Raw genomic sequence first — 26821 nt, forward strand, 5'->3', positions numbered from 1 at the left:
ATGGAACATTTATTTACTGTTTCAGCAGTTTCTACAGTCTTCCATTAGCAAGTGCTGTTCCTGCATTGTCAGTCTCACAGGTCTTGACTTTTTCAAACAGATTCCATGTGGACTGTAAATCCACCTTAGGTTGCACAAACTATTTGGGGAACTGCCACCCAGCTCACTGCAGAATATGTCTGAGGGATGAAGGGTGGACACTTGCAAGAAATGACTCCTTTTTCTATCGACCTATACTGTTCAAGGGAACAAGCATGTTTTGTGCCTCAGGGGACAAGCTCTTTCATACAGTTAAAATTAATGGTTTATTGGTAAATATTTCTTTGAAACAAATTTACCTGTTATGTATTCCAAGTAGTTGCACATCTTGTACAACTCAAAACGTGAATAAAGACACATGAATGCTGTCAGAGCAAAAACTACAACAAAATATATACCATGGCAGCTTAAGTTTTCATTACAGTGCAGCTTCGTAGGGCACAGTGAACATTAGATATCAAATGAATTGTCTGAAAGCAATAAATAAATCATCAGATAATCTGAACACTTCTTCTGAGGCCAGCTTTTTGATACAACTATGTCAATATTTCACATATTCTCATCAGCCTCTCTCACAAATCAGAAAAAAAAATCTAAACCCAAGATATCTTCTAAGGCTTCACAGACAAAAGCTTAGTGATAACTGCAAATTAAGAAAAAAAAAAAGCTGCATAATAACTAAGCTAATTCAACATACACAGTATTGCCAGTACCCTGCATAGCCTTCTATTTTCCTTTCAAGGATAACCTGTTTGTATTATCTAGATATATCAGTTACCTTGACCTGATTGAGATGTACCTGGACACACAATAAGCTCCAGAAAATAAGCTAGAATAGAGTCTGCTTTTTCTTTTGTCCTGCAACTGAAGTAGAGCATGCCTGTAGAATCTGGTGGAAGCAGTTCTTCAAAGTAGGAAGACAGTGTTTTGGAGGAAGAAGGTTCTCTTATGAAAAATTTCCATTTATTAGGGTTTTTTGCTATACAGTCTGAATTGCAGGAGCTATATATTGCATAGGTCTCAGCCACTGGGAATGAAAGGGAAAAACATTAACAACTCCAATATAATCCTGAAAGTAAGTACTCATACTTAATCAGAGTGATATTTATGGTAAAAGCATGCTCATCACAGGCTGAAAAATCAGCAATGAATATTGTATTTAAAGACTTTTGTGAAACATCCCAGTTTAAGAGAACCACTCATCTTTTCACTACCATGCACAAGTAGGTAACAATAGCTGTACTGTAATCACCTGCTGGGAGTCTCTACTTCTTGTTCTTGAGAAGAGCACTCACTATATTATTTCAAATATACACATATGTGTACACCCCTGTATCACATTCCTGCAGGAAGTCTCCCCCTTTCCTCTTCAAGTCTGAGTGAGAAAGGTCTTGCAGTTTTTTCAACAGCTCTAAGTATCACGATGTCACCCTCTGCAGAATTCATACCATTATTAGCAGCAGCTTCAGATTTAAAATCTTCCCAGACACTGTATATAGAGAAATCCAGAAACTCTGTTTTACTTCTGTACAAGGACAAGATTTAATCTTTACTCCAGACTTCCAGACCAAGTCTGAGACCAGCTCAGGACTCAACTGCATATACCCTTTGAGCACAGTTCTTCCATGGAGACATTCAAACATACATTCCACTTCTGTAAGATGAGTTACAGAACTCTAAAGCAAAAAATTAGTACAAGATGTTTATTAAATTGCTAATCCCTCAATGGACAGAAACAAGAGTTTAAATGGGTAAGTTATTTTGTTCTTCAAGGCATTATTATCTGAAAAGTTACTTTCATAAACAAAACCAGGCTGAAGAAGGAGGGCCCAAGTAAAGCAAACACAATTAAGTCCCAGTAGTGCACCCATGAGCAGACACTGGAACAGCAGCAGCCCCTGGTGGCATCTGGATCCTGCCTCAGCAGTGAAGATCTGCAGTCACTATTGGCTTGAAAATAATCCTTGTTGCAGAGTTCTGTTCTCCCACTTTATATATTAAAATTTCACTTTACTTAAGTTTTTTGAATGTGTATTTACTTTTCCACAAGTAAAATTCAGGCAAGAGCTGCCCAAAAACTGATAAATGTGAAACCAACAGGAACTGTACACTGCAACAATGCTGGAGTGAATGGCATGACATTAAACACACATTTATTGGGGAAGATATTGTTGTCTTTCCAACCTGCCTTACTCATGCAGCAAAAAGCCCGCCAAGCCATTAGAATTGGCATTATCATTATATCCACTTCTGCTCCCTTACGGGTGCTATATGAAAACCACACAAGTATCCTCTGCAATTTACGTTGGCTACTACTTCATGTCAAACTGGAATTCAGTGGATTGAACACAACAGCAGAAACTCCAGCTTTTTACCTTAGTTTCTTTGAGAACTGCAGTTTCTTCTCTTGCCTGTACTATCCTACTGCTATTTTTCCAGATAATCCAATCACTACTCCATCCAATTCTGAAGAAAATGGGCAGAGCAGCAATGCATTTTCAGTGAAGGATTCTGAACTTGAGTTAATTTCCCACCTCTGACCCCAAGAAAGGCAGTTTAAGCCCAGATATCTTCCAAAAGGCCAACTACACAAGGATCAGAGTGATCACACATGCAGAGCTATATATGATCACATAAGCACAAAATCCCAACAAGAGAAAACGGATTTGTACTGGGCAAGGTAAATTACATGCGCTGAGTAAGGTGAAGGAGACCTTGAAACATATTACCTCTAACTTTGCTATTTTTATTACCTTATAAACAGAAGAGACTTTCCCAAGGCTACACAAAACAGAAAATTCTGGAGTCAATTAAAGCAAAAACACTAATAAAATACAAAATCAGCACCAGATTTGTAGACATTGCATACAGCCCTATAACCATGGTAGCTTAAAAGTTTACTGCACACAAATCATAGAACCAGGGTCTTTTAGAATAGAATTACACATTTATTGTTCACATTTTAAATACTTTGGTTCCTGACTGAACCATTGAAAGTCCTAATGGATCTGTAAACTGAGTATCACCATAAAACAATTTAAAATGCCATGTAAAATAATATTTATGTATGCATGTGTTTCATTTCATGGTTTCTCAGCATAACCACTTGTTCTATTTACAAATATATAAAGATTTTGCATTTTAAATCATTGAGATATCAAAGAGGTATTTTCAAATCACACAATAAATATAGAACCTGTTTTGTTAAAAATCTACAGTATACTGTACATTCAAGTCGAGGCAAAAGAGGATTTAATACCAGTTACACTTGAGACATAAATGAAAGTCCAACAATTAAACAATTTCTAAAAGTGCTATCTCTGCCTGTGGTGAAAGGTAACATTAGGATCCAGTATTTCATTATAGCCAAAGTTTCAGACCATTGTTTTATCCACACAATTAGAACTTCTATTACTAGAAAAATATCAAAGCTTTTATATATTTTTAAATTTTCTTTCAAGAGTGAGGCAAAAAATGGTCTAAAAAATAAAAGCCATGTGCACACACATAGAAACGCACCACAATTCAGATCACCACATAATCCTCTAGAAGAATGATCAAACTCACAGCATTCTGTTTCATTTAGAATGACAAGTTTATGAACAAGTCTCTAACAAAAAACCCAGCAGGCAACCCTACAAGTCTAAGGCAGCTGTTCCATGTGCAAGTTTCTACATAGAGTGCCAACTTCAGAGTCTTCCCATAACTTTGTGCATTCCTCAGTTTCTTCTTTGTCATCACTTTCCACCCACAGATTTGGCATCTTATCTGCAGCAGGTTTCTCTGATGCAACACTGGAAGTAGGAAAAAAAGTTACAATGTAAATAAATAATGCTTTGAATGGAAAGAGAGTATTGTTTTTTATGATATAATGTTTAATATCCTTTGTTATATACCAACATAAGCTTTAGATTATGCTGTGCTCCACATGGAGTTCACCTCTCTAAAAACCATCTACAACATCTTTTTACTAACCTGTTTTGTGTAATATATTGAGATATCTGGCAAGGTTCTGGTGCAACAGTAGGACTGAACACAGAGGGAGGTTTTCTCTGCCGAGATGCAGACTTGAGTAAACGAATGTCTGGGTCAGAACCTAAGAGAGACATGCATCATCAGTTAAACTGCAGTCCACTGGAAATGAGCAAGGCCTGCAAGTGTTTGTGTCCTCTGCTTAAAAAAAAAACAACACCAAAAACCACAACTAAACACAAAGGCCTTATTATAGCAGAGCTATAATAAGGCTATTGATATTGACCTGGGATAATTTTTTTAAGTATATGTAATGCTATTGAATGAACTTAAGTTAAAATTAGGACTCTAAGATCAAAGATACAGTATTTGCATACATGGCCACCACGGCAAATAGTCATATGAAATCATTCAATTGTAGTTCCTCACTTTACAATTGATAAAGCTTTTTTATTCCTAAGTAGAGTTCTCCAGCATGCACAAACAGTAATTAACACCAACATGAAAACCTGCAAACTTGGCAGAATATAGAAAACAAAATCAAAATAAAGTTAGATGCCTTACTGTTTACATGAACCTAACCATCACTCAAGTCAATGCAAAGACATGGCCAACTTAGCAGGGCCAGATCAATGCCTTCACACATTTAGATTTCAAAGTTTTCATATGAAGTGGAAAACCAGAATGATTACAAGTTCTACAGTATTTATGAAAGCACCTGAAAGTTACCTGCTGTGCTGTCAGGTATTTGATATTCACCAGATTGTTTCACAAATATAAATTCACTACATAAGTAATTATCAGGAAGGGAGTTACAATTCCCTTTTTAAAAGGAAATTTTGAACTATCAGTTGCCCTGACATGTGGAGGTATACAGATACATGGTAAAATTTTTCTTGAGACCTTTTGGTTTTTTAATTGTTTTGTTCACAATTGCAATTCTAGTTGAAAGGAAGGAAAAGCAACTGTGCAAGAACACAATTCAAACCAAATACTTGCTTCTTAAGAAGGCACTTGGAGTTGTCACATTTTCAGACTTGCAATCAGCAGTCATACTCAAGAACTGGTGCTTCAGCCATGCTCCTCTATCTTCTTCAAATGCCTTTCTCTAAGAAAAGAAGTGACAGTTTATACTTATGACCACAGGAAAAAGCCTAGCCCACATTAACCTGATGCTGTTCTATTTCAGAAAGCCAAACTTGTAACATGTCCACATCACTAAGGAGAGCCAGCAGCTTAACACAGCAAATACTGTCTGTGAGCAAGCTTTTGAGCCCAGGGAGGATTGGCTGAGGAGGCACTTACAAACCAAGTCCCACAGTTTGTTCCACAGAGGTCTGAGTAATCCTTTCACTTTACTGCTCTATGCTCCAGTGACACCATCTCCTATGCTCCCCACCCCCCTCAGAGCAGCACTACCTCTTGGAGCAGCCCTCATCCAAAGGAGCTGCCAGGAACAATTACTGCTTAAACCTTCTGAACAGGGAAAAAATCCATTGAAAATAGCACTGATTGCATCTGTCTAAAACTGGGGGGGAAAAAAGGGTTGTTTCACTTTCCAGCCCCTCTGAGCATAGAGAAAGAAAACAATGCCTAATAGACAACAACCAAGACAACCACCAATGGCTCTGGAATCAAGCAACAAGCTATTTCATCTCCAAAAACCATCAGTGAATCAGAATGGTCCTACGCTATGGCAGTAGAAAAACAGAGGAAGCTGAACACCAACACAAACTCTCACAAACACCTACAGAGCTTACAGCATTGCTTCTCATTTCATACTTCAGCATTCTGACAAGCTGAAGCATGAGCAGTAAATACTTATGCTGCAGTGTAGTCCTAAACGTTTCCAGACAAACAATTGCTATATATTACCACTCACGACTTTTAAAGCTGAATTCAATGTGCAACATGAAATTACCAACTCACTAAAATACAAATAAAATCAAATTAGTCATAATTAGTATTTGTTACCATGTGAAAATCTGCTATCCCAGTAGCTATTCTGGGTCAGACAGGTTGGCCAGTTAGCTCCATATTCGGTCTCCAACAGTGGCCACAAGAGATGCTACTTATGAGCATGGCCACTTTCTGCAGTGCATTCCCTCACAGGTTCCCATTCCCAAAATAAAATAATCATTTGATTATAGATACTGAAAGGCACCCCCTTGTGCCCCATTTTTATTATTTCTGAGTGTGTTGCCCATAAGCTCAGGCAACTGCTTTTTGAACTTGATGGTACGCACTGCCTTCACAATCTCCTTTGAAAAAAAATCCAGAAGTCAACTACCTAAAGATAAAAAAAAAAGTAAGGTACCTTTTTGGGTAGGTTTTGGGCTTAATTTCAAAATTAAGAGTTCCCTCTAGTCCAAGTCTCGAGGGATTTGGTGAACAAGAGTAGTGCTTTTGTCTGCTCAAACTGAATCCACAGCTTTATAAATTTTAATCACATCCCACTCCAACTTTCCGCTCTGCACATCCAAGCAAGCTGTTCTGTAAGCAATAAAGTCTGTTTTTTTCCTTCAATGACTTTTCTCCTGTCATAGCTGTACCATCCTAGTTTCACAATCACCTTTCCCTGCCAAACTTGTAAGCCCCTCCACATTTTTGGCCCTAACCTATGGGCTGGACCAAAGGACATGTGCTAGAGCTCATCCACAGACACATCTACCCTGACTGCCAGTACCTGTCCTTACTGACCAGCCTAACTGCAAACCCAGAACAGAAATGACCCTACTAAGGGAAACATAGCAGTTACTTGGTGTTCTTGCAAAACTCATTGGTTTTGACCAAAGTTTAGAAATCCTTTTAGAAACCTTTGAGATTCAACCTTGAGGCCAAATATGACTGAAATTTGCATAGGCCTTACTTCTGTAGGAAACCAAACTTTAGCAGTATCTAAGGGATTTAGTTAATACAATTTGGAAGACTTAAGATATTTCAAAAGCTGAAACAAAGATGGTTTGAAAACTGTATTTTCCAATACATGCAAAAACCTGAGTTTTTGAATTGCCAAGAGAATGATCTTCCAGAACAACCAAAGGTAAGTTTTATACAGAATGGCAATGATCTTTCTCTATAGACATCAGAAACAGATTTCGCTGGATGGCTGCATTTTAGCATGTATAAAAGAAAGACTTGTATTTCATCTCCCATAAGAGCTCCCTTTCCTAATACCTCAAGTCCTAATCTAATAGCAGCTTCTGTGAAACTTTTTCGTTCCTTCTCAAAATTCTTCTTTTGTTCTCGAAATAGTCTCCATTCTTCCTGAAGACGCTCTCTTTCTTCCAACAAATAGCAGTCTTGTAGTAACAGAGTGGTGTCATCATCACATGTTAGCTGTTGCTGTAGACATAAAGCAAGAAAAGCCAAATGTTAATTTGGGAGTGACTTAAGAGGTACAGTATTTCCACAGGTTCAGTTTTATCAGAAAAATGGTTGAAGTTTAATACAGAAACAATGCAGGAGATATCAAGTTGGTGGATAGTGGGGGTAGATTTCAGACAGCAACCAAATGTCCCTGTTTAGGCAGCCTCACCTTTGTTTAGTCCCCCAAAATTACTCCTACCAGGAGTAAAAAGTCCTTAAATTATGAACCAAGCCACTAGCACAGTTAGACAACCCAATACGTTCTTTTATTTTAAAAGCATGATCAAGGAAGGGAAAAAGGCTCAGAGGCAAGAAGAGTGTATTAAATAAAATACACTTGGATTCAATAAAAAAAAAAGTCTACTACCTGTAAGAGCTGTTGTTGAGTTTTGATCATTTCTTTACATTGCTGAATCTCTAACTCTAGCTTTTCAGTTTCTAGCTCATGGTCTTCTCTTGAAATGACATCTTTTTCATTCAAAGCTCCTGAATGTCCACGTGACACTAAGGGGGGGAAAAAGCATCTTTAAAACAAGTTTAAAAACCCCCAATACCTTGTACCAGAGACTAAGAGCCAAAGGTTTTAGACTATTTGTTTCAGCCTAAAAGACAGATACACAGTGTACTCAAAAGCATTTCTATCAGAGACAAGATATCAAAAATTGGTGCTACACATATAATTATCCATTAAATCCAGTTCAGAAAAAACAAAAAAACCAACAAAAAAAAAGACTTTCACATTCCCCAAATTAAACCAACCATCTACACTGTAATAAGAGTTACACAAAATCCTCGCTTGTTTCAGCAGTCATTTAAAAGAAAACTCAGGACAACTAAGGTTTTTTTTTCCACTGACATGCTGTTAAGCCCATTCTTCTGAGCCCATTTCTGAAGGACTTACATGTTCATAAAAATACAACAGTAACCATATTTATCACAGATATAAAAAGCCTTTTCCTTCAAGTCTTGTGAAGGAGAAATGGCACTAACAAACATTGGATGCATGTTTTCATTCCATTGAAAGAATGAATTGCAGAAATGGTTGTATTTTGTACAATTACATTCTACTTTATTTAACTTAATGCATAGCCAAATCACAATGATTGTAATAAGCCACGTTTCGATCCCCCAAAGTCAGTACTTGAACATAATAAAATCCTAAAGGCTATACATACTATGGTCATCCCTATAAACTAAAAGCCCTAGAAGATGACTCCAAAAAAAGAGCAAATAATTGTAACATTTTTCCTGATTCTTATTTTTCAGTTACTTACACCAAATAAAGTATCACAAGCATTCTTGAAATCCTTTCTAGGGTGTAAACATACTCTCAGAGGCCATCTGCTCTTTTATTTGCAATTGCACGCATGACCTTCTCAATCTTACTCTTGACAGCAAACATCCCTGTGGTAGTGGCTGCATTTACTTGCATGGGAAAGTAATACCAGGAAAGAATTTTATATATTTTTAGCTGTCTTAATGCTGTTTAACAGCTGGAAATGAGGAGAGTCCAGCACCATACCATCAGTCAGTTTGTTTTAGAACACCACAAGAAGTCTCAGAGGATGTGGCATGACAAAGTTCTTGAAAGAGAATTACATATTTTGCACCCAATTATTTCGAAGTGCCATATCTGCACTACTTTTTCTAAAATGTATTTTATATGTAAGCATAATGCAGTTAAAACACCAACCTTGGTTATCCAGCTTTTCAACGTGGTTTTTCAACATCCGCCACTGTTTTCTAATGCTGTTGGTAAGCTGTTCTCGCACAGTTTCACAAGATAATTCCCACATATCTTTATTTAATTCTCCACTATCTTCCTCTTGGTCTGACATCACCTGTAGGAGGAGAAACTGGAAGCTGAAGACCATTTCACCCTTCCAAATATGTGTATTTGTCTACATAAATATGTGCATAGATTCCATTTACTGAAGAGAAGGAAAACCCTTACATAAAGGAAAGATTTTTCCATCCAAGGAAATTTGACTCTCAGGGAGTTCAGTTCCCTGACAGCGTAATGCTGAGGAGGCAAGTGACCAGGCAGTGCCCAGAACCCCAGCACAGAGACTGTGGGTCAGCTAGCAAGACTCAGTCACTCCCACATCTTCAACCCAGACAGGTTCAGACTGCTGAGCTCTGCTGTCAGACTCAAGCAGCAGCTGCCCCCGTATGGGGACAGGTCACCCAGTCAGTTCAGACAAGTACTCACACCTTATAAAGAGACTGACAGAGAATATAGTGCTTTTCTACACATCCATGGCAGTAAAGTGCTCAATAAAAACATCCTGTAAAGAAATACTTAAAATCTGGAAGCAAACAAACAAACAAAAACCCCCAGCCATGCAAAATCCAGTATTTTGCACTGTAATATAGAATTACTTACCAGTACCTACCACATTTAAATTCATTCAAAGAATATTTTTAAGCTTTTCATTGACTTCCTGGAAAGAATACACTGTATATTGTTCACAGAGAGCAGAATATTTAAATATGGATGGATTTGACACAAAGCACATGATGTGCAATCCACTGCAATTCTCAGAAGATGTTTACTTTTTTTAATAACTATCAAATTACTCCAGCACTATACCATAAACTACCATGGAGATTTAATTTTTAACTGAGGAATTCTTACCAGTCCATCTTCAGATCTTTCTTTAGGTTTTTGTTTCTGTGGTGGAAGCAGTGAAATAATATCTTTCTTCATTTGCTGAAGAACTTTCTTTAGCTCAGCATTTTCCATTAAAAGCTGTTTTTGGCGTTGTTCATAGTCACTTAACAGAACTTTGTACATTTCTTCTTCATTTCTGGAAGAAATAATCTTATAGTAACAACATAACAGCCCTAATACACGCTTCAATTAATGTTGTTCTAAGACAACTACCTGGCTTCTGTTTTATCAGTCCTCCATGCACCTCTCTTCCCATCAGCTCTACCAACATAATTTAGAACTTCCATAGCTATAAATGAAAAGGATATTTCAAAGTGTGAAACAATAAGCAAATAGATAAAGATTTAAATGACATTGCATTTATATGCAGTTATTATGAAAAGACCACATTACTCAAATATTCCCCTCAGTCTTGAAAAATGAAACCATATGGCCCTGCTAAAAGCAAAAATAACATAGTAAAAGAAAAAAAGATAAGTGAGTTTAGAAACTAAGAAGAGTGTATTCTCATCCTGGCTTATCTTTTTTATGCATTTCTTAATGATACCTTCATCCTTATTTCAATCTTTATATTAGTGTATCAACTCTATGCTCATTCTGGCAATAATGCCAGGTTTATCTCCTGTTTAGGGTAAGGAACTTCTTGATGTTTCATAAGGTATTCCTCTAAACAAAGAAACTTCTTTTTCCACATTTAAATAAAAACAACAAAAATAAAAAAACCCCAACCACACCAACAACAAAACCCCAAACCCAATATATGACTATAGATTAAGCAGTCCAAGCTAGTTAGCTATTAAGCAAACAGTAACTAGTTTTAAAATCCTGCTATTTTCATCTCAGTGATACCTGAACTAGTACTAGCCACCTGAAGTCAAGAATGTTTAAGTTTTGCTGACCTCAGAGTGAAGTTTCTAGAGCTTACTGAACTGATATCTAAAGACTTTCTGCAGCCAAAATAGGTGTTCCTCCCACTGTGCCCTAACCTGGTTTGGCTTAACCACAAGGACTTTCAGAAAACTAAGTCAGTACAGAACCATCTTGGCAACAACATGGATAATCTTCTTCTGACTGAGTGAGCGCAATGAGCTTACTAAAACATGCCCTACAGCTGGCAAACAGCTGAGTTTGGGGGTGGCAGGTGGGCAAGAGCAAGACTTCCCTCCCACTGGAGATATATTATATAAATACTTTAAGGCCAGGTACATGAACCAAAAGCTACTTTCTTTAATACCTAACAACCAATTTCCAGCCATTTTTTCATAGAAAACTATGTTTATGGTAAATAGCACTGATGAATGTCTTGAAGACAATTTTTGGGCAGCACAACATAAAAGTACTCATGCTAAAGGAGATCTGGTTTGTCCTCATTTCATAGAGTAGGGGATGGTACATCTGCCTTGTGTTACTTCCTCTCAAACCTCTCACTACTCGTGCTAGTCACAAGCAGAGTGCAGTATCTCCAGAGTAAGGAGCTCACACAGTGTGCCTTCCAAGCAACTGCTTGGAACAATATAGTGTTTATGACATTATTCAAAATCTCGTGATAGCAACAGTAGCAAGAAAATAAAGGAGAGGTGGCTCTAGCATAGGCATTGATTCCTATGGAATCCTAGGAATAAATTTTCCTTAGCAAGCAATCTTAAGCAACACTATGTAGAGAAGTCTTACACAGTCAGTTAACATGAAATATTGCATCTTTTCTTTAACATTCTTTAACATAAATTAATATCCAAATAAATTCTGAAAGAGGACCACATTGCCTTTAATGATAAAAATGCTTAAAATTGGCTCTGGTTAACATACAGAATATGCTAATTTTGCTGTGGTAAAATTCAAAGAGCTACTTACCTAACTTTTTGTCTTTCTTATTCATGACTAACTGATGTAAGCGTTCCTTTAATTTGTTATATTCTCTCTCTTTCCTCTTCATATCATGATTGTATTGTGTAGCTCTACTTGAAATTATGTTCTGTAACTTCTGAACCTAAAAGCAATGCCACAAAAGGCTGTTTCTTCCACTACAGTAAAAATATAATTTTCTTCAGAAAACCAAAATGCATGAAGCAAAACAAAACTTCTATTAAACTGTACCTCTGGTAAAAGGAAGCGACAAAAGGAATCAGAAGACCTCTCCCACCCCATGGATTCTGATCTCAGACTTATCTCAGGAGAGGTAGTTTCTTTTCAGCAGAAACCCACATCATAGGAAGCAGATTATAATACTAATCCCTCTGAAGTACAACTAAATTCATGTTCTGATAAGTCACACAACCTTTAATGCCTTTATTGAAGGGAGCAGAGAAAGATATATCTTTACTTTCAGTAATTCATGTTCAGGATCTAGGTTCACTCAAATTCTAAAGCAAGCTTGCTAGGCTTACACAAAAAAAAATAAACTCCTCTTCCTTGGGGCAGCAGGACATTAAAAGATAAACTATTCCATTTGGTCTAAAAGAACATTAAAACATAAAGCAAATTTTTGACATGCACCATCATTTCCTAGGGTTGTATTGTTTGGAGTTTTCTGATTTAACCTTACAAACATACAGCACATTCAATATATTAAGATGGAACTTTAGCAAGTTCACCATGTACAGTTAGTACTGTGATTCCCAACTGTATGAATATGTTTATGAACACAGAACATTCACAGAAATTTAGAGGAGCCACATTCACAAAAACATAGGAGCCATGTGAAGTACAAGGCTAGGAAAGGAGCATACAGGAAACAAATCCCAAACTAAGAAGTGTCGTGGATGTCAAAGTGTTTTCTGATCTTGATTGTTTCAAGATATTTAAGTTTAATGAGATTGTGGTTTTGAGCTGGGTTTTCCCCCCACCTCCCTTCTTACTGGTCTTTTGCTCTTCTCTAAATTATAATAAGAAAACTCCCAAAGTCTCTATACATAGATGTTTGAGTAAGTGACTGAATCCTGTTGCCCCTCCTACTCTTTGATATATCAGAACATTCTAAGTTAAAGCTGTACACAAAAATCTCAGCAAACTGACATCTGCATTTCTGCAGTACTCTACTATTGTTGTAACTTGGACCTATCCCTTATAGAACCTATTTATCCATATGCAACGTGCCAGTCACCTTGAAAGACAACATTAACCAACAAAAAGCCACATTCAAAACGAGCAATTACAAGACTCCAAGCAAAAAAATTCTTCAATATCTATATAATGACTTGTGTTAATGTACAAAAAAACTCACTTCATCCTTTTCATTTTTAAGTAACTGGTGCAAATTTCTGTTCTTGCTTTGCAGTTGTCTGTCTCTTTCCTGAAGCCCAACTATTTCCCTTTTAGATAATTCCAACTGTTCCTAGAAAAAGTGTTGATAAGTTCAGTATCAATAAGAATTAAAAGCAGAAGATTTTAAAAAATCCCCAACCAACCAAAATTAATAAGTCATGTTAACCAAACTGCCAAACCACCTCACTTGAGATATGGCTTAGTATTTAACAGATTATGTTTTACAGTTAGGACTTCTTCCTTAAGTCAGCATTCTGTAAGCATATCTGTACTGTGAGAGAGAAGTGGCTACTAAGCAACTGTATCAATTTGGAACTACAGTTTTACTGGAGAATTTCTATGGAATAATCAAGGGTAAAACTAACATAGATATACAGACTGTGACCATAACAATGCAAATGGAACATTTCACATATACAGAGAAGGCTAGACAGATGATTTTATTATAACAGACAATGCAAAACTAGCATTTTAGAAAATTTTGACCATGAATAAGACTCAGACCTGAAACTGGCAGCTTAAATAACAGCCAAATACTGTATACAAGCTTTTCCTTCATATGCATAGTGAGGTACAAACGTATAGATTTATTTAAGCAACAAGAACTTCTAAACAAACCACAGTTAAGTACAGGTAACACAATAGTGGAAGTCAAGAGGATGGCTGTATGGCATTTTAAAGAATCTACATGAGAAACCTCACAAGCTGACAGCCAAATTAAATGCCCTGAGATTCGTGTAGTACTAAGATTTCCCTCTCTCCCCTTAAAGCTATGCATCTGAAAAAGCAACTGGAATGTTCTAAAACCTAACGTTTTATAGTGTTCGTATACAAATCAGTGCACTTACCTTTAATTACTTTTAATGCCATCAAAATCCCTCTACATAAATGACCAATCTCAGAAAAAATGTACTATGATTTTGAAAATCTACAGGAGTATTTCTCAAGGAGATAGTGCTGACCAGCCCAAGTGAAAAGCAAAGCTAAAAAAGCACTGAATTGTGCACTGAATTATTTTCTCTTTTTTTCTATTTTATTTTCTTGACAGTATTAAGAGAAAGTCAAGTCTCTTTTAATATGACTGCACATAAAAGTGCACCCAGGAACTTCAAATATATCAGCTACTCCACAAGGACTGGCCTTGAGCATGTGTTTATCCTGTGATAAAATGAAGCTTAGTAACTTTTGGTTTGACAACAGTTTCTGAGCAATTCTCACAAAGAGACTTTGTACTTGGATGTTCAAGGAATCCCACAACAAAAAAAATCACATGGAAGAAGCTGATGATATGGAAAAAGACTAATAAAAACCCTGTACTAGAAGAGTTGTCTGTGCTTTTACTTGTTACAGTTACATTGGGAATTTATCTTTCAGAGCTGGGCATACCCTTTTAAGCAATACTAAATTATAGGAACTGAAGTATTTAATATTTTCACCTAAAGTGTACATTAACACTCCCAATTCAAAGAGTCTTCCCCCTTCCTTGATTAAGGAGGCTAAAATTCTAAGTAACTAGAAGTTCTCTTATTAATTCGTATTTCACTAACTTCAAGGCATTTTCATTTGGGAAAAAAAATTTTGAAAAACCCCAAAATACAACTGCAAATTAATACTGGGTAGAAAAAAAAATAAAAAAGGACTTGGTGTTAACAATGTAGAGAGCTGCATAATTCTAGTGGAATGATCTTGTTTCCTACCTTTAACTTAGCATAGCAGTTCTGTAAGTGATCCATATCACTTCCCAGTTTCAGATGCTGCATTTCTACTTCTTCCTGAGCTCGAAGGTTCTTGTGCTGCAGTGAAAGCAATTCATTCATACAATTTATGATAGCTATTAAATTTAATTCTTTTCCTTTGGACTCCGCATAAATAGAAGGAAAGCCCAGTGTTGTTAATTCCTGGTAAAAGAAAGGGAGGAAAATGAGATCAATAATTGGATCAATCTCCCACCATTCTACAAAAGACAGAAACAGTATCAGGCAAAATCCTGCATGAAGAGGGAAAACCTGAATCTTACTTCCCACCAACTTCAGCTTCTGGGCACTGAGGAAGAGCCTTCTTAATCCAGTCAATCTTTTTTACCACAATTGACTGTATGCAGGTGATAATTTCCAATAAACAGAAAGATCTATCTTACCCTATCAATATAGGATATACTCTGCTCAATATTGTCTTCTGTGCAGAAGGCACTGAAAAAGTTGTACATGTTTTTGGGTGAAGGCAGTGACAAGCGTAGCACTTGTGAGTTCATGCTTGTAGGAGATCTCTGTCTTTCTGAGGTATATGCAAGTATATTTCTGCTGTCTGAAAGTTAAACATTAAGAAGAAATCGGTTATTTTAATATATCACATAAAATCAAACCCTTATGTACTCAAGTTACTCTTTACAGAAATTTAGATTCTAGAGCTCAGAATTTGATCTAGAATGACATTAAATAATTAACAATATATATAAAAAAGAAATTTCCACTGAAGATTTAGGCTCAATAACACTTTATAGTCTTGTACTTTTCAAGTTTTATTCATCCACCAAGAAAAAACTGAGCACACTTCCTTTTCATTGACTTAATACCACACAGGTGCAAGACATGTGCATTCAGTAGAATTCTTACAGAATGTATGGTATTATTATACTTAAGTGTATGCTGTAATTTACTCTTCCACTAGACAGAAATAGGCAAAAAAAATTTCCTCCTTTAGCAAATTTGTAACCAATTTATGAAGCAAAAGAATACAGAACAAGTAAAGAAATTTTTGAAAATACAAGATACATTGATAGGCGTGATTTAAAAAATAAGATGTGACTGCCAGTTCTTGACCTTTCCATACATGTGCAAGGGCAGTATTTTACATTAGCATTTCTGTAAGTACTCAATCCAAGTCAAAACACTGTTTGTATTATTTACCATGCTGTTTAACTACTCAAATATGTCATGCACAAAACTCCAGTCTCTCTCTTCAGCTGCTATAACATGGCTGGTAAAAATCAGTGAATCAACTGAATTCCAAATATTCCCAGTTTACCTGATGACAGCACCGGCACAGTAATAGTCTTCCAATCTCCCATAGCAACAGAGACAGGCTGGGTACCTGAGCAACTGGTTCAGCAGCAAAGTATTTAGTACAATTGCTGGCAACGTGTGTTACGTAGGCATCTCCTAAAATAGCAAGAGCATTTCCGATTAACAAAAGCAGCTAATACAGCTAGAAGGTTAAAGAAGGCACAGGAGAGTGACTACTGAACTTGAACCACGTGAAATTTACTACTTCTTTACACTAAATTTGGAACACAGTAAGCACAGCAAATAATATACTGTAAAAATAACACATCTATCTATATTTAGCCTTCACTGTCTTGTAAACCATTAACCAAAGCTAAAATGCCATGCACACATGAAAATAAAGACTCATACTGTAGATAACCAGTTTTTTCTGTTGATGTCCATCAGAGAAAACAGAGCAAGCCAAATATTTTTTCCTGCCATATATAAGCAGGAAGCAATTTTATTACTGTAAACTTATATGAAGTTTTAACATATGTCTGTCTAAGTGATATTGTTAGTTAAAGAGATGTATTACAAAGGCTCTAGAGAGGATATACTGGCAGAGGGTAAAGGAACTTTTGATAAATATTTAACGATTTAAATTAACTTATGCATTTAGTAATATTGCTTTTCCTTAGCAAGTCGCTTGCTTCCTTGCAGAAACTCCAAAATTGTGGAAGGAAACAAATAGGAGAAAGCTTTTCCCTTGCTGACACAGCCACTCAGTCCAGCACTGTCCCTCTGGAAACCAAAGGGAAGGCACCCACTCAAAAGAAAGAACAAACAGATCATCCCCTCACCCCACCTCAACCACAAGTAAGAAGGCACATAATAGCATTAGTTATCTCTCACTGCTGGAAACTTTAAATCCAGCTTGGATGCTAAAGATTTGGACAGCACAACCCATCAGCTGTTACAGGAACAGTGATACTTCAGGGAAACAAATTTCCACCTGACAGAAAAGAAGGCCCTTTTGTTTCAACCAACACTTCGGAACAAAGTCTAAAGTCCGGTTTAGATGGATTCGGTAGATTTTGGAGCAGAGGGATGCTCCTCCCTAACCCTTTGCTCATGTTCCATAAACACACTTTGGCTAAGCAATGTCTAAATTTCTCTCACCAAAACCTTGTATTTTTATCACTGTGGAAAAAAATATCATTTGGGCGGGGAAAGAAAGGAAGGGACAAGGGGGAGTGTTTTGTTATCCCTAAAGTCTCTTGAGAACAGAGACAGTAAAAATCCTTATCAAATGCCAAAGCACAAAATACAGTGTCTAAAGAAACACCAAGCTTCTACGAGATCATACTGGGGCTACATACAGTCATGCTACAGAATGTTCAGCACTAAAAAAAAAAACACCAAACAAAAAACCTCTAAATAATTATGCAGCTGGATGAACATTTCTCCAGGTTCATAAATGTACATGGGGAAAAAAAGGTAAACGGTTATTTATCATGTGTGTTGTAATTTAGTAGCTCCTGAAAACTTTCAGATTAGAAAGTACACATAAGGCAGCAAGAAAACATTGTCAGTGTAATGATCTAGTTGCTGTTCTTGTTAATGAAATAGTTTGTTCTGCTTTCTCTCTATCAAATCACTTGATTTATGTGTATTTTTTCCCCCCCATAAAAGCAAGATGCTCCCAAATTAACTTTTTTTAAACTTTGTGCTTTTAAAATGGAATTCAAATTCAGTAAGTACTAAGTGAACACACTTCTTACATGCTACTTTCATTTTTGATGGATCCATCAAATACATAAATGCACAAACATAAGAGAAAAAGACAGAAAAAATAAGGTACAAGTATATTTTCATTACTGACATCACAACCCTGCAATCTAATAACATTTTTCAAAAGATTATTAAGAACCTCAATATACAAATTCCATCAAGCACTGTTGGAAAGTCCACAACAACACTTATCTCATTCTAGATATGCTGCTACTTTCAAACACACTGGCTTTTATTCTTTAAGAGACTGCACCCACACTCAATGAAAGTGCAGTGTTAACACCCCCAGGTCTCTCTGCACTGACAATGCAATTCTGACACAGCATCTGTCACCCTGAACAATGTCTGACTGGAAGCAGGACTAACCCAGGTGTAGGAATGCAGTGATTCTCTAGATTTGCACTCTGCAAGTCACAGGCAGATCTCTGAACAGAGCAGATGCTTTAGCAAGACTACCCTGTACACAGGGATTTGTTACAGTTCCTTCCCCACCAGGTTCAATGACTTGCCCAAAAACCTGTAACCACCCACTGCTTTCTAGTGGGAATTGCCCCAATTGGCAGTGTCACTTCCTCTCCCAAGCAAGAAATTCCCGGAGGCCAAGACATGAGTGGTTTGTACAAAAATGAACCTCTGGGACCCAACTTCAAAAGTGTGAATACAAGAGTTAGTGCCATCTCACTGAAAAAAGAAATCTTGTATCAAACAAAAAGACCCCAACATACACCCCGATAAAATCACAGATTTTACAAGTTCCTACTTCCTTAATTACTACCAAGGAATTTCTGGACAAAAAAGTACAGAAATACTTCCGGAAACTTCTAGATAATTTACTAATAAATACATCTTTCTTTTCAAGAACATGATTAAAGTTCAAAATTAGTATATTTCATAAGCCCAAAGAGCTGAAAGAAATTGTTCATGAAATTACTGGTTTTTGTTTTGGGGAACAGCAGAGGAACTGACAATAAATGTGCCAAGACTTAAGACAGAAATCTGATTCAGTAAGCCTGAGTTCAGGCCATATAAAAACCTGAAAATCATCAGCAGCAAGGAGTAGAACTATAAACTTAACACAATAAAGCACACTTAAAATTTCTACATATCATGGTTCAGCTTGAAAAGGAGCAGTTGTAACTGGGTTAGTAAAACACACTCAAACAGTCAGCAGAGAATTGTAACACGGCTGTGATCATATTGCACCATCTGCTCATCCCTAACCCAGACAGGGTGTGACCCCAGTGGGAAATGCAGTATCTGCTAACCCATAGAATTTATACCCCCACCAAGGTAGGGAGGATATGGAAAGGCACCTCTGGACAGGTGCACTGGCTCAGAAGAAAGGTTGAAGAGCCAGCATCAACCAGAAATTGTCTAACTTTCCTTCTCTGTATATTGCAAACACTACAACTCGTGACATGCATGTGTTCCAACTTGTAAAATTGTGGGGGTACTTAGCATTTACTTGAAGACCAATGTGATTCTTTTCTACTAAAATAATACCCAAAGGGAGCTGTGGAGCTCTTTAAAGGTTTTACATTTGTCTCGTAATCTGCAGAGGTCACACAGATGGCTTTTATCCGGATAGACAAAAAGACACAAGAGTCTAGGTAAATTTAGAGTACACTCTAGACATGACACTGTAGGTTTACAAATACATCCCTGATCATGTCATGTCATATAGTTCCTTTAATTCATGTAATTGTCATGAAAGCCTCCGCGTTTCCTCCCCAGAGTTTTGACATTTACTGCCTCTCTACAGAATTCCAAATACCAGTTTATCATTAGTACTAATATATATTATATCCAGTGATAATGGTACAGTAAAAAGAATACCTTCCCCTAAAAATCTATTACAGTTTTAGTGACCTTTATTTAATATTGTCATATAAATGATGGTTCTTGCAATTAAATCTGAGCTCAGATTTTTCTTCCCACACTTACAAAATTGTGGCAATTTAATTGTTAATCTATTCACTTCAAAATGAGGATGAAGAAAGCCCTCAACTTATCCACATTCCATGGAAACTTTAAGTAGTGTTAGATTTTTAGCTGAATTTCCCAGTATTGTCAAAAGTAACATGAAAAATCAAGTCAAACCACCCAGCCTGTGGGTATGAAGTCTCTGTTCATTCTGAATGGATCATACTCAAAAATCCCAACTACATTTCTCCCCTCCATTTTACTTAAAAAACCAAACAGGAAAACAAATTAAGATTAGCAAGGGTATTAAGAAAATAAATATTCAGTCTTCTCGACACATATAATTACACAAGAATATACTTTTACATCTGATAAAATTCAGTGTTCAATGACTGTTCTGTCATGGTCTTTGCCTCAAACACTCAGGTTATAAGGAATAAAATCGATGTACTACCTCAAGATTCAACTCTACATGCTATGTACACAGATGACTGAAATTCTGTTAATTCAATCACTGCCAAAATTGAAACACATGGAAACGTTTTATCTGGCTCCCAAATTCCTACCCCATTTTGAACTAACACAGTGGATTTCACATTAGCATTTTCCTATCACTACACAATAACTCTATTGTTTATCTTCAAAACTGCCTTTCTCCCTTTGCACTCACAAACCACTTACTATATGTAACCAGAGCAGCACATTCTGTTACCAAATATCCCTGTGCGACAGACATGAAGAGAACATCAGAAACAATCTTCTGCATGTCCTCCTCTTCTTCCTGAGGTCAGCTTTAGCCAAACTTTACAGCTGTCTATCTCTGCAAACAGACAACTTTTTCCAAGAAAAGCAAACCACTATCTTATTAGTTCCTAAGGCTGGTGAGATATTCACTGGGCAGAGCCAGAACTAGGATTCCAGATATCAGAAACAAGGAAACTTACATGTTTCAGTAGCATAAAACCTGAAAGTTAAATCAGGCATGGAATGCAAGATGATAACTACATAATTTCCCTGGAGATTACCAGGGAATTCAAGGAATAACTCTCCTGTAAATTTTAGGTTTCTGTTAATCAAAACATGCCACAGAAAAGATTTGACAACTCCAAACAAATGGGGCTGGTGAAATGTCAGCATACCTTCTGTGGAAGGAAGGAACACTAACATGTCTGCCACAGTGCTCTGGAAGAAGGAATCATCCAACACACCTGGGCAAGACAGTATAATTGGATTTTCAAAAAGCGTTTCACAATGTTCTCTCCAAAAGCCCTTAAATTAAGATGTTATGGAATTTATTAATGACCCATTATAAATGGGAAAGGACAAAGTGTAAGAACAAGTTACAGATGGGAGAGCAAAGTGTATGAAAGTCACAAAGAGACAAAAATTAAGAGTCCCAAAGGGGTCTGTGTAGGCATCTTTGTTGTTCAGTAAATTAAAAAAAGATGATGAACATGTGATATACTCATGTACTATACAGTGTTATTCACAAAAATAAACACGGGCTGATGAACTGCAGAAGGCTGTCCTCATACTGAACAAACAGATAATAAAAACCAGCAGCTGAAATTCCTTGTTCATAAACACAAACTAACACAATGAAAAAGACAACTCTGCTATGCACTTAAACTAGCAGACATTAGGCATTATCCTGCAGAAAAAGACCCCAAGTCCCTGTGATTAGTCCTCTGGAAATGACAGCTCTCAGGCAGTTAACACAAGCCTGGAGCAGAGGACAGAAGAGACCACCACAATGTCTCCCGATGAATACTAAGCTTCTCCACCTTCAATAGCTCACAAATGTACAACCTTCCCTGTAAAAAAAGACAGAATATACCTAAATACGGTGCAAGAAAGGTCAAGCAATGCTTTCATACAAGAAACTATTAAGTTGTGACTTTTCAACTAGAAGAGGAAACAGCTGGAGAAACAGGACCAACATGCAGAAAAAATCTTCTTTGCTTCTTTTAACACAGCAGTTATAAAGAATACAATGAAACATTCAGTGCAAAAGCTGGGAAATAAGGGCATTTTTTTCCACATAAAACACAAACTGTGGACTTGCATCACTATGAGGTGCTGTGAATACTCAATACATAAACTGCCTCCAATTTGTCGAAAAACATCCATCAGCATCTGTTACATTTTAAGACAGATACAGCCTCTGCTCAGAAATCCTCCAATTCCAGACTGCAGCATCTTGGGAGCATACACAGATAAAAGCATTGCTGTACAACCTAACTACACTTAACATCTCTTCCTTAGCATCAGCTGCCAGCTTCAGAACCACGATACTGAGCCCCATGAGCTTGATGTTACCCTCTCCTGTGATTTTTCTGGTCCAAATTAAAACTGATATTGGTATCACAGCTTTCTATCCCCATCCTCCACCCCAAAAAAAAACCCTAGAAGCAACATCCTCCCCCATAAACACCTATAATCTGAAATCCCCATTCATTGTATCAAATCATTTCCCTAGGTCTCTCTTCTAAGTTCATTGTTAAAATTTATCTAATACGTTCCCATTTTACTTCGAATACGCCTTATTTTAAGTCATTGCCCTGAAATTCCTATCATACCCTGGCAGCCTATGGAGCTCTGCTTAACTCTTTCACTCAGCACTGCAAGCAGCAGAGCACTCTACGTAATCTGGGGATGCAGGAACACTACAAACTAGTCTCGCATTACGATTTGATCTCCAAATTTAAAGCAGCTTTGCTGCAAATAAATAAAATTTTAACAGCGTTTTAAAGCAATGCCCAAGTCACTTACGAAACCCGTACTCTCACATCACGTGAGAGCTCAGCCCCAGCAGTCACAAATTCCCTGACTCAGTAGAAAGCTTTACGGCTCTCACCTCCGAGCATCTGCCTTGTAGCCTCGCCGAGATAGCAAACGCTGGGCCTCACACGCCGGGGGACGGCGGCACAGCCCGGCCCCGCCGCGGCTCTCTCCGGCCCCCGCCGCTCAGCCGGAGCCTGAGAGAAGGGAGCACATGTCAGGACACACAGCCCGCCCGGCCAGCGCTGCTGCGGCCCCTGCCCAGACCACGGGAGCGCCGCAAAGCCGGGGCTCGGCAGGAGAGCCCGGCACGGGAGCGCCCGGCACAGGAGCGCCCGGCACAGGAGCGCCCGTACCTCCGCCCCGGCCGCCCCCGCGTCCCGCCGGCGGCCGCCGTTACCCGCCGCGCCCAACGCCCCGCCCGCGACGGGGCGGAGGAGCCCGCGCCCCCCACCTGCTGCGGCCGCAGGGAGGAGGATGAAGAGGGAAGCGGCTCCCGAGCGAGCCCCGCGGCCGGTGCGGCCCTGGCCGGGCCCCGCGGGGTTAACCCCGCGCCCGCCCCGCCCCGCCCCGCCGCCATTGGCCGGGCGGTTGCCGGGAGACCCCAACGGCACCTGCCGCGCCCGGGGCGGCCCGCGGGCCCCGCCGCGCCTCCGCCACCTGCCCGCGGGCCAGGCCCGGCCCCTCTGGCAGTCCCAGCCCGGCCCCCTGCGCCATCACTCTCTGCGTGGGTAGAAAGTCACTCTCTGTCTTCTAAAAGCTCTCTTCAGGAACGGGAAGGTGTGATGAGCTTTGCCCCGAGCCGTCTCCAGGCTCAACAACCGCAGCTCTCTCAGCCTGAGGTGCTCCAGCTCTCTGAGCATTTTCGTGCTCTCCTGTGGACACGCTCTCCCAGGACAGCGCCGTTCTTGTGCTGGTGCAGTGCTCCGGGCGGGCTCTCACAGGAGCAGAGGGGGACAATCCGCTCCCCCGACCTGTTTGCCGTGGTTCTCTGGATACAGCCCAGGACAGGGATGGCTTTGGGTTGGCTCATGTCCAGCTTTCCATCCACAAGAACCCCCAAGTCCTTCTCCACAGCTGCTCTCAATGGGTTCTTCTCCCAGTCCCATGTCACAGAAATGCCTCCCTGTGAAAGACCTGACAGCCTTCTCTGTGGCTGGCAGTGATGGTGAAGGAGCACCAAGATGCCCAGTCTGGCCCATGCTTTATTGCCCAGAGAACATCAACTAAACTTTCCAATGTCACACCATTACATATGTGATGTGTTGCCTTTCAAAATTTGAAGTTCTCATCCTAATGTATTTCTAGGCTAATAAACAACAATTTTCAATATTATCAACCTTAACCTATTGTGGTATTTTTTAAATTAGGACGAGGTCACCAGAACAATATTCTCATTATGTTTAGCTTTGAGGAGAGTACTTTGTTGGACGATTCAGTGCAAATAATCACAAGCACTAAACAAAGTGATCTCAAGGAAAGGACATTCATCAGAAAATCAGGGACTATAAAAGGGAAAATTTGAGGCATGGGGTGTTCACAAACAACCACCAAAAAATCTCACATTCAAATAAATTAATGGAAATAATTAGCATATACATACGTATTCAGGAACTGTAATGAATATGTAGTAGAGATGTGATGAATATGCATTAGTTCCACGAATATAACCTGGCCTGTTAGGTTGCTCTTGGTGAATGTTTTGAGGAGAAATCCCCATGTATTGAGCACTGCTAATAAATTAATGTCAGCTTTCCACCCTAGTAAATTTATTGGGAGACTTTATTTTCTAGTTTTCGGTGAAAGGGAGAGATTGATGATTATTCTTACTATTTTATTTGCAAAAGCTAGAGTGTTATAGACCAGATCAAGAAACTAAAAAAAAAGAAAAATTGCTGACAGAAAAAAAGCTTAGAATGCAATAGACAGAATGACTACTGGGACTGGAAAGACACCACCACAGAGAAATAGCAGCAATTAGGATATAAAATATTTATTTTTAATAGATTGTAGTTATATATCCTTTCTGAAGTTCAGTTGTCCACTCAAGTTGGCAAATTTTGCTTATTTTCTGAGTATTTTCAGTATAAGAAAGTGGTAACATAGGACACAAGTAGTACATTAACATTTTCACTGTTAGGGTCACCAAGTAGACAGTACAATGCTCTGTGTGCATCAAGGGATGGAACTGCAAAAGAAAATGGACCTTGTATATTTTCCTGCCACAAACACAGCTGTGATAAACTTCCCTATGTCTCTCAAACACTGCTTACCCTGCTTCCAGATTCTCTTTCATTCAGCATTTCTGGTTTTCAAAGGTCAGCTTAAGAATGGAAAAATGCTGAGTGAGGTTAAAATCAGCCTTTAGAAAGTTAACAAAATTTAACTTCCAGGACCAAAATGTACTCTTGCCATAAATACTGGCAATAAAACTGTTTCTCTCATTTATGTGCAGATCATTACTACCTCTCCAGGCAGGTGAAAAAGAATATGGGGCAAGTAAATTGACTGTTTCTTGCTGTGTCAGAATGACATTCTGTCAGCTTGCAGAAATACTGATTATTGTTTTGGCTGTTGGTACCTTTGCAAAAGCACTATTTTTTTAATAACTAATATTTTTTCTAGTGTTATTTGGATTGTAGGCAATCGTTCCTCCCAGTCCAGAGGAAAACTTTCATTTTATCACTCAGGTTAATGCAGAGACTTTGGACCTTTATGCTGCAGCTTTGCCACAGGTGCACTCCGAGGAGGAAGCAGACTTACACAGAATATGTAAGTGGGACAACAGACCTTGTTCACAGGAAGGATTAAGCTCCTGGAGCTTTAAAACATAATACAGGCATGGGTGGTGCCGAATTCCCTTTGTCCATTTGATCTTAGCAGCTGTTCCTGAAGTTGATGCTATTCAAAGGAGAACTCCCCAAGCACTTTGCTGTGCATCATGGATCGAGTTTGGCTTATGTTTTTTTAAAAGGCTGACCAGGAAAGGAAAACTCTGTGGGATGCATTCAAGCAAAACATCATGAAATTTTGCCTTATGAAAAACTAGTGCAACACAGTCCTTCATTGATAGTGACCCGTTCGGTACAGCACAGTCTTTGTAAACTGTGGTGAGAAGTAAAACACAGCTTTCCAAAGTGATTAATAACAGGGTGAAATAAGGAGGATTTTGGTATAGAGAAATGATGGTGTCTTTGGAAGCTTGGGGTCCTAAGGGATACAGTAAAGAATAAAATCAACTATTCCCTGTACTCTCTTGAGTAATATCATAAATATCCTGCAGTGGATATCAGGTCTTTGACAATAACACAAATTTTAAGAGTAACTCCTTAAAGAGCTTTTTTCTTCTTTACTTGGGCTTGCTTGAGTCTAATCAACTGAATTATCTCCAGTCTCCTTTTCTTTTGTTTTATAATTAAGTTTAAAAATAACCAAACAACTTGTGTTATTTCATAGCTGTTCTGCTCTGTCATATAGCCTGTTAGCCTAAAAATTAATTGTAGTTCTATTTCTTTTAGAAACATACTTTATAGAATAAATTATTAGAGAAAACTTGAGGATGTATTTATAATTTCTTCTTTGTAATTATTTACTAAAATTTGGGATTAAGAATCATAATGGGAAAATTTTAAAGAACCAGGGGAAACTGCTTTATGAGGTGAAATATACAAAATACCTCTCAAAACTTAAATTCAAGGTGGATTAACCCATAACATGAACAGTAAGACAACAGCCTCCTACAATTCAGAAAGAGGGACTGATCCACAGTTTGTTTGCATTTCAATTCAAACTCATCTTCTTAAGTACATTCAGAAAGGCCGTTTGCTGGAGTGGTTTCTATAGCAGTGTCCTGCTTGATTACAAATCAGCAGGGCTGACGAACCCTGGACTAGCAGAAGCTCATTAAAATGTCTGATCCGGTTATGCAATAGGCCAGTGGCAGCCTGTGACTCCTTTATTGTCTCCTGGTGTAAGAGCTGCATCTCGACAAAGCCCAGCTCATAGGGCTTTCATGTCTCTTTGTGGA

General features: G+C 38.3%; 1 protein-coding gene across 2 annotated transcripts; it reads right to left on the reverse strand.

The window, feature by feature from the left end:
* Positions 1-261: 261 nt before the first annotated feature.
* On the reverse strand, positions 262-24212 carry SSX2IP (SSX family member 2 interacting protein). 2 transcript variants are annotated; one of them, XM_063407393.1, is made up of 15 exons: positions 23249-24212; positions 22871-22991; positions 16340-16473; positions 15453-15619; positions 15013-15213; positions 13275-13385; positions 11906-12041; positions 10268-10343; positions 10019-10190; positions 9074-9221; positions 7748-7884; positions 7189-7356; positions 5011-5119; positions 4015-4135; positions 262-3833 (listed from the first exon to the last, which is right to left on the reverse strand). In XM_063407393.1, exons 3-15 carry the CDS (start codon positions 16380-16382, stop codon positions 3683-3685), a joined length of 1740 nt encoding a protein of 579 aa, XP_063263463.1. In that variant the 5' UTR covers positions 16383-16473; positions 22871-22991; positions 23249-24212; the 3' UTR covers positions 262-3682. The 2 variants fall into 2 exon arrangements, with proteins under 2 accessions (XP_063263463.1, XP_063263464.1); XM_063407394.1 differs by having other exon boundaries at positions 23151-24212.
* Between the last annotated feature and the right edge of the window lie 2609 nt (positions 24213-26821).

Source organism: Prinia subflava, chromosome 10, assembly GCF_021018805.1.
Source record: "Prinia subflava isolate CZ2003 ecotype Zambia chromosome 10, Cam_Psub_1.2, whole genome shotgun sequence".
Taxonomy (NCBI): Eukaryota; Metazoa; Chordata; class Aves; order Passeriformes; family Cisticolidae; genus Prinia; species Prinia subflava.

Bases quoted from the DNA above. Each gene is read 5' to 3' on its own strand.
- SSX2IP (XM_063407393.1), bottom strand. From the start codon at position 16,382: ATGGGAGATTGGAAGACTATTACTGTGCCGGTGCTGTCATCAG. The intron at 9,222-10,018 runs GTAAGAATTCCT...CTCCTCCTACAG, and splicing joins AAAGATCTGAAGATGGACTG to GTGATGTCAGACCAAGAGGA. The intron at 7,885-9,073 runs GTTGGTGTTTTA...TCCCCCCCTTAG, and splicing joins TGAAAAGCTGGATAACCAAG to TGTCACGTGGACATTCAGGA.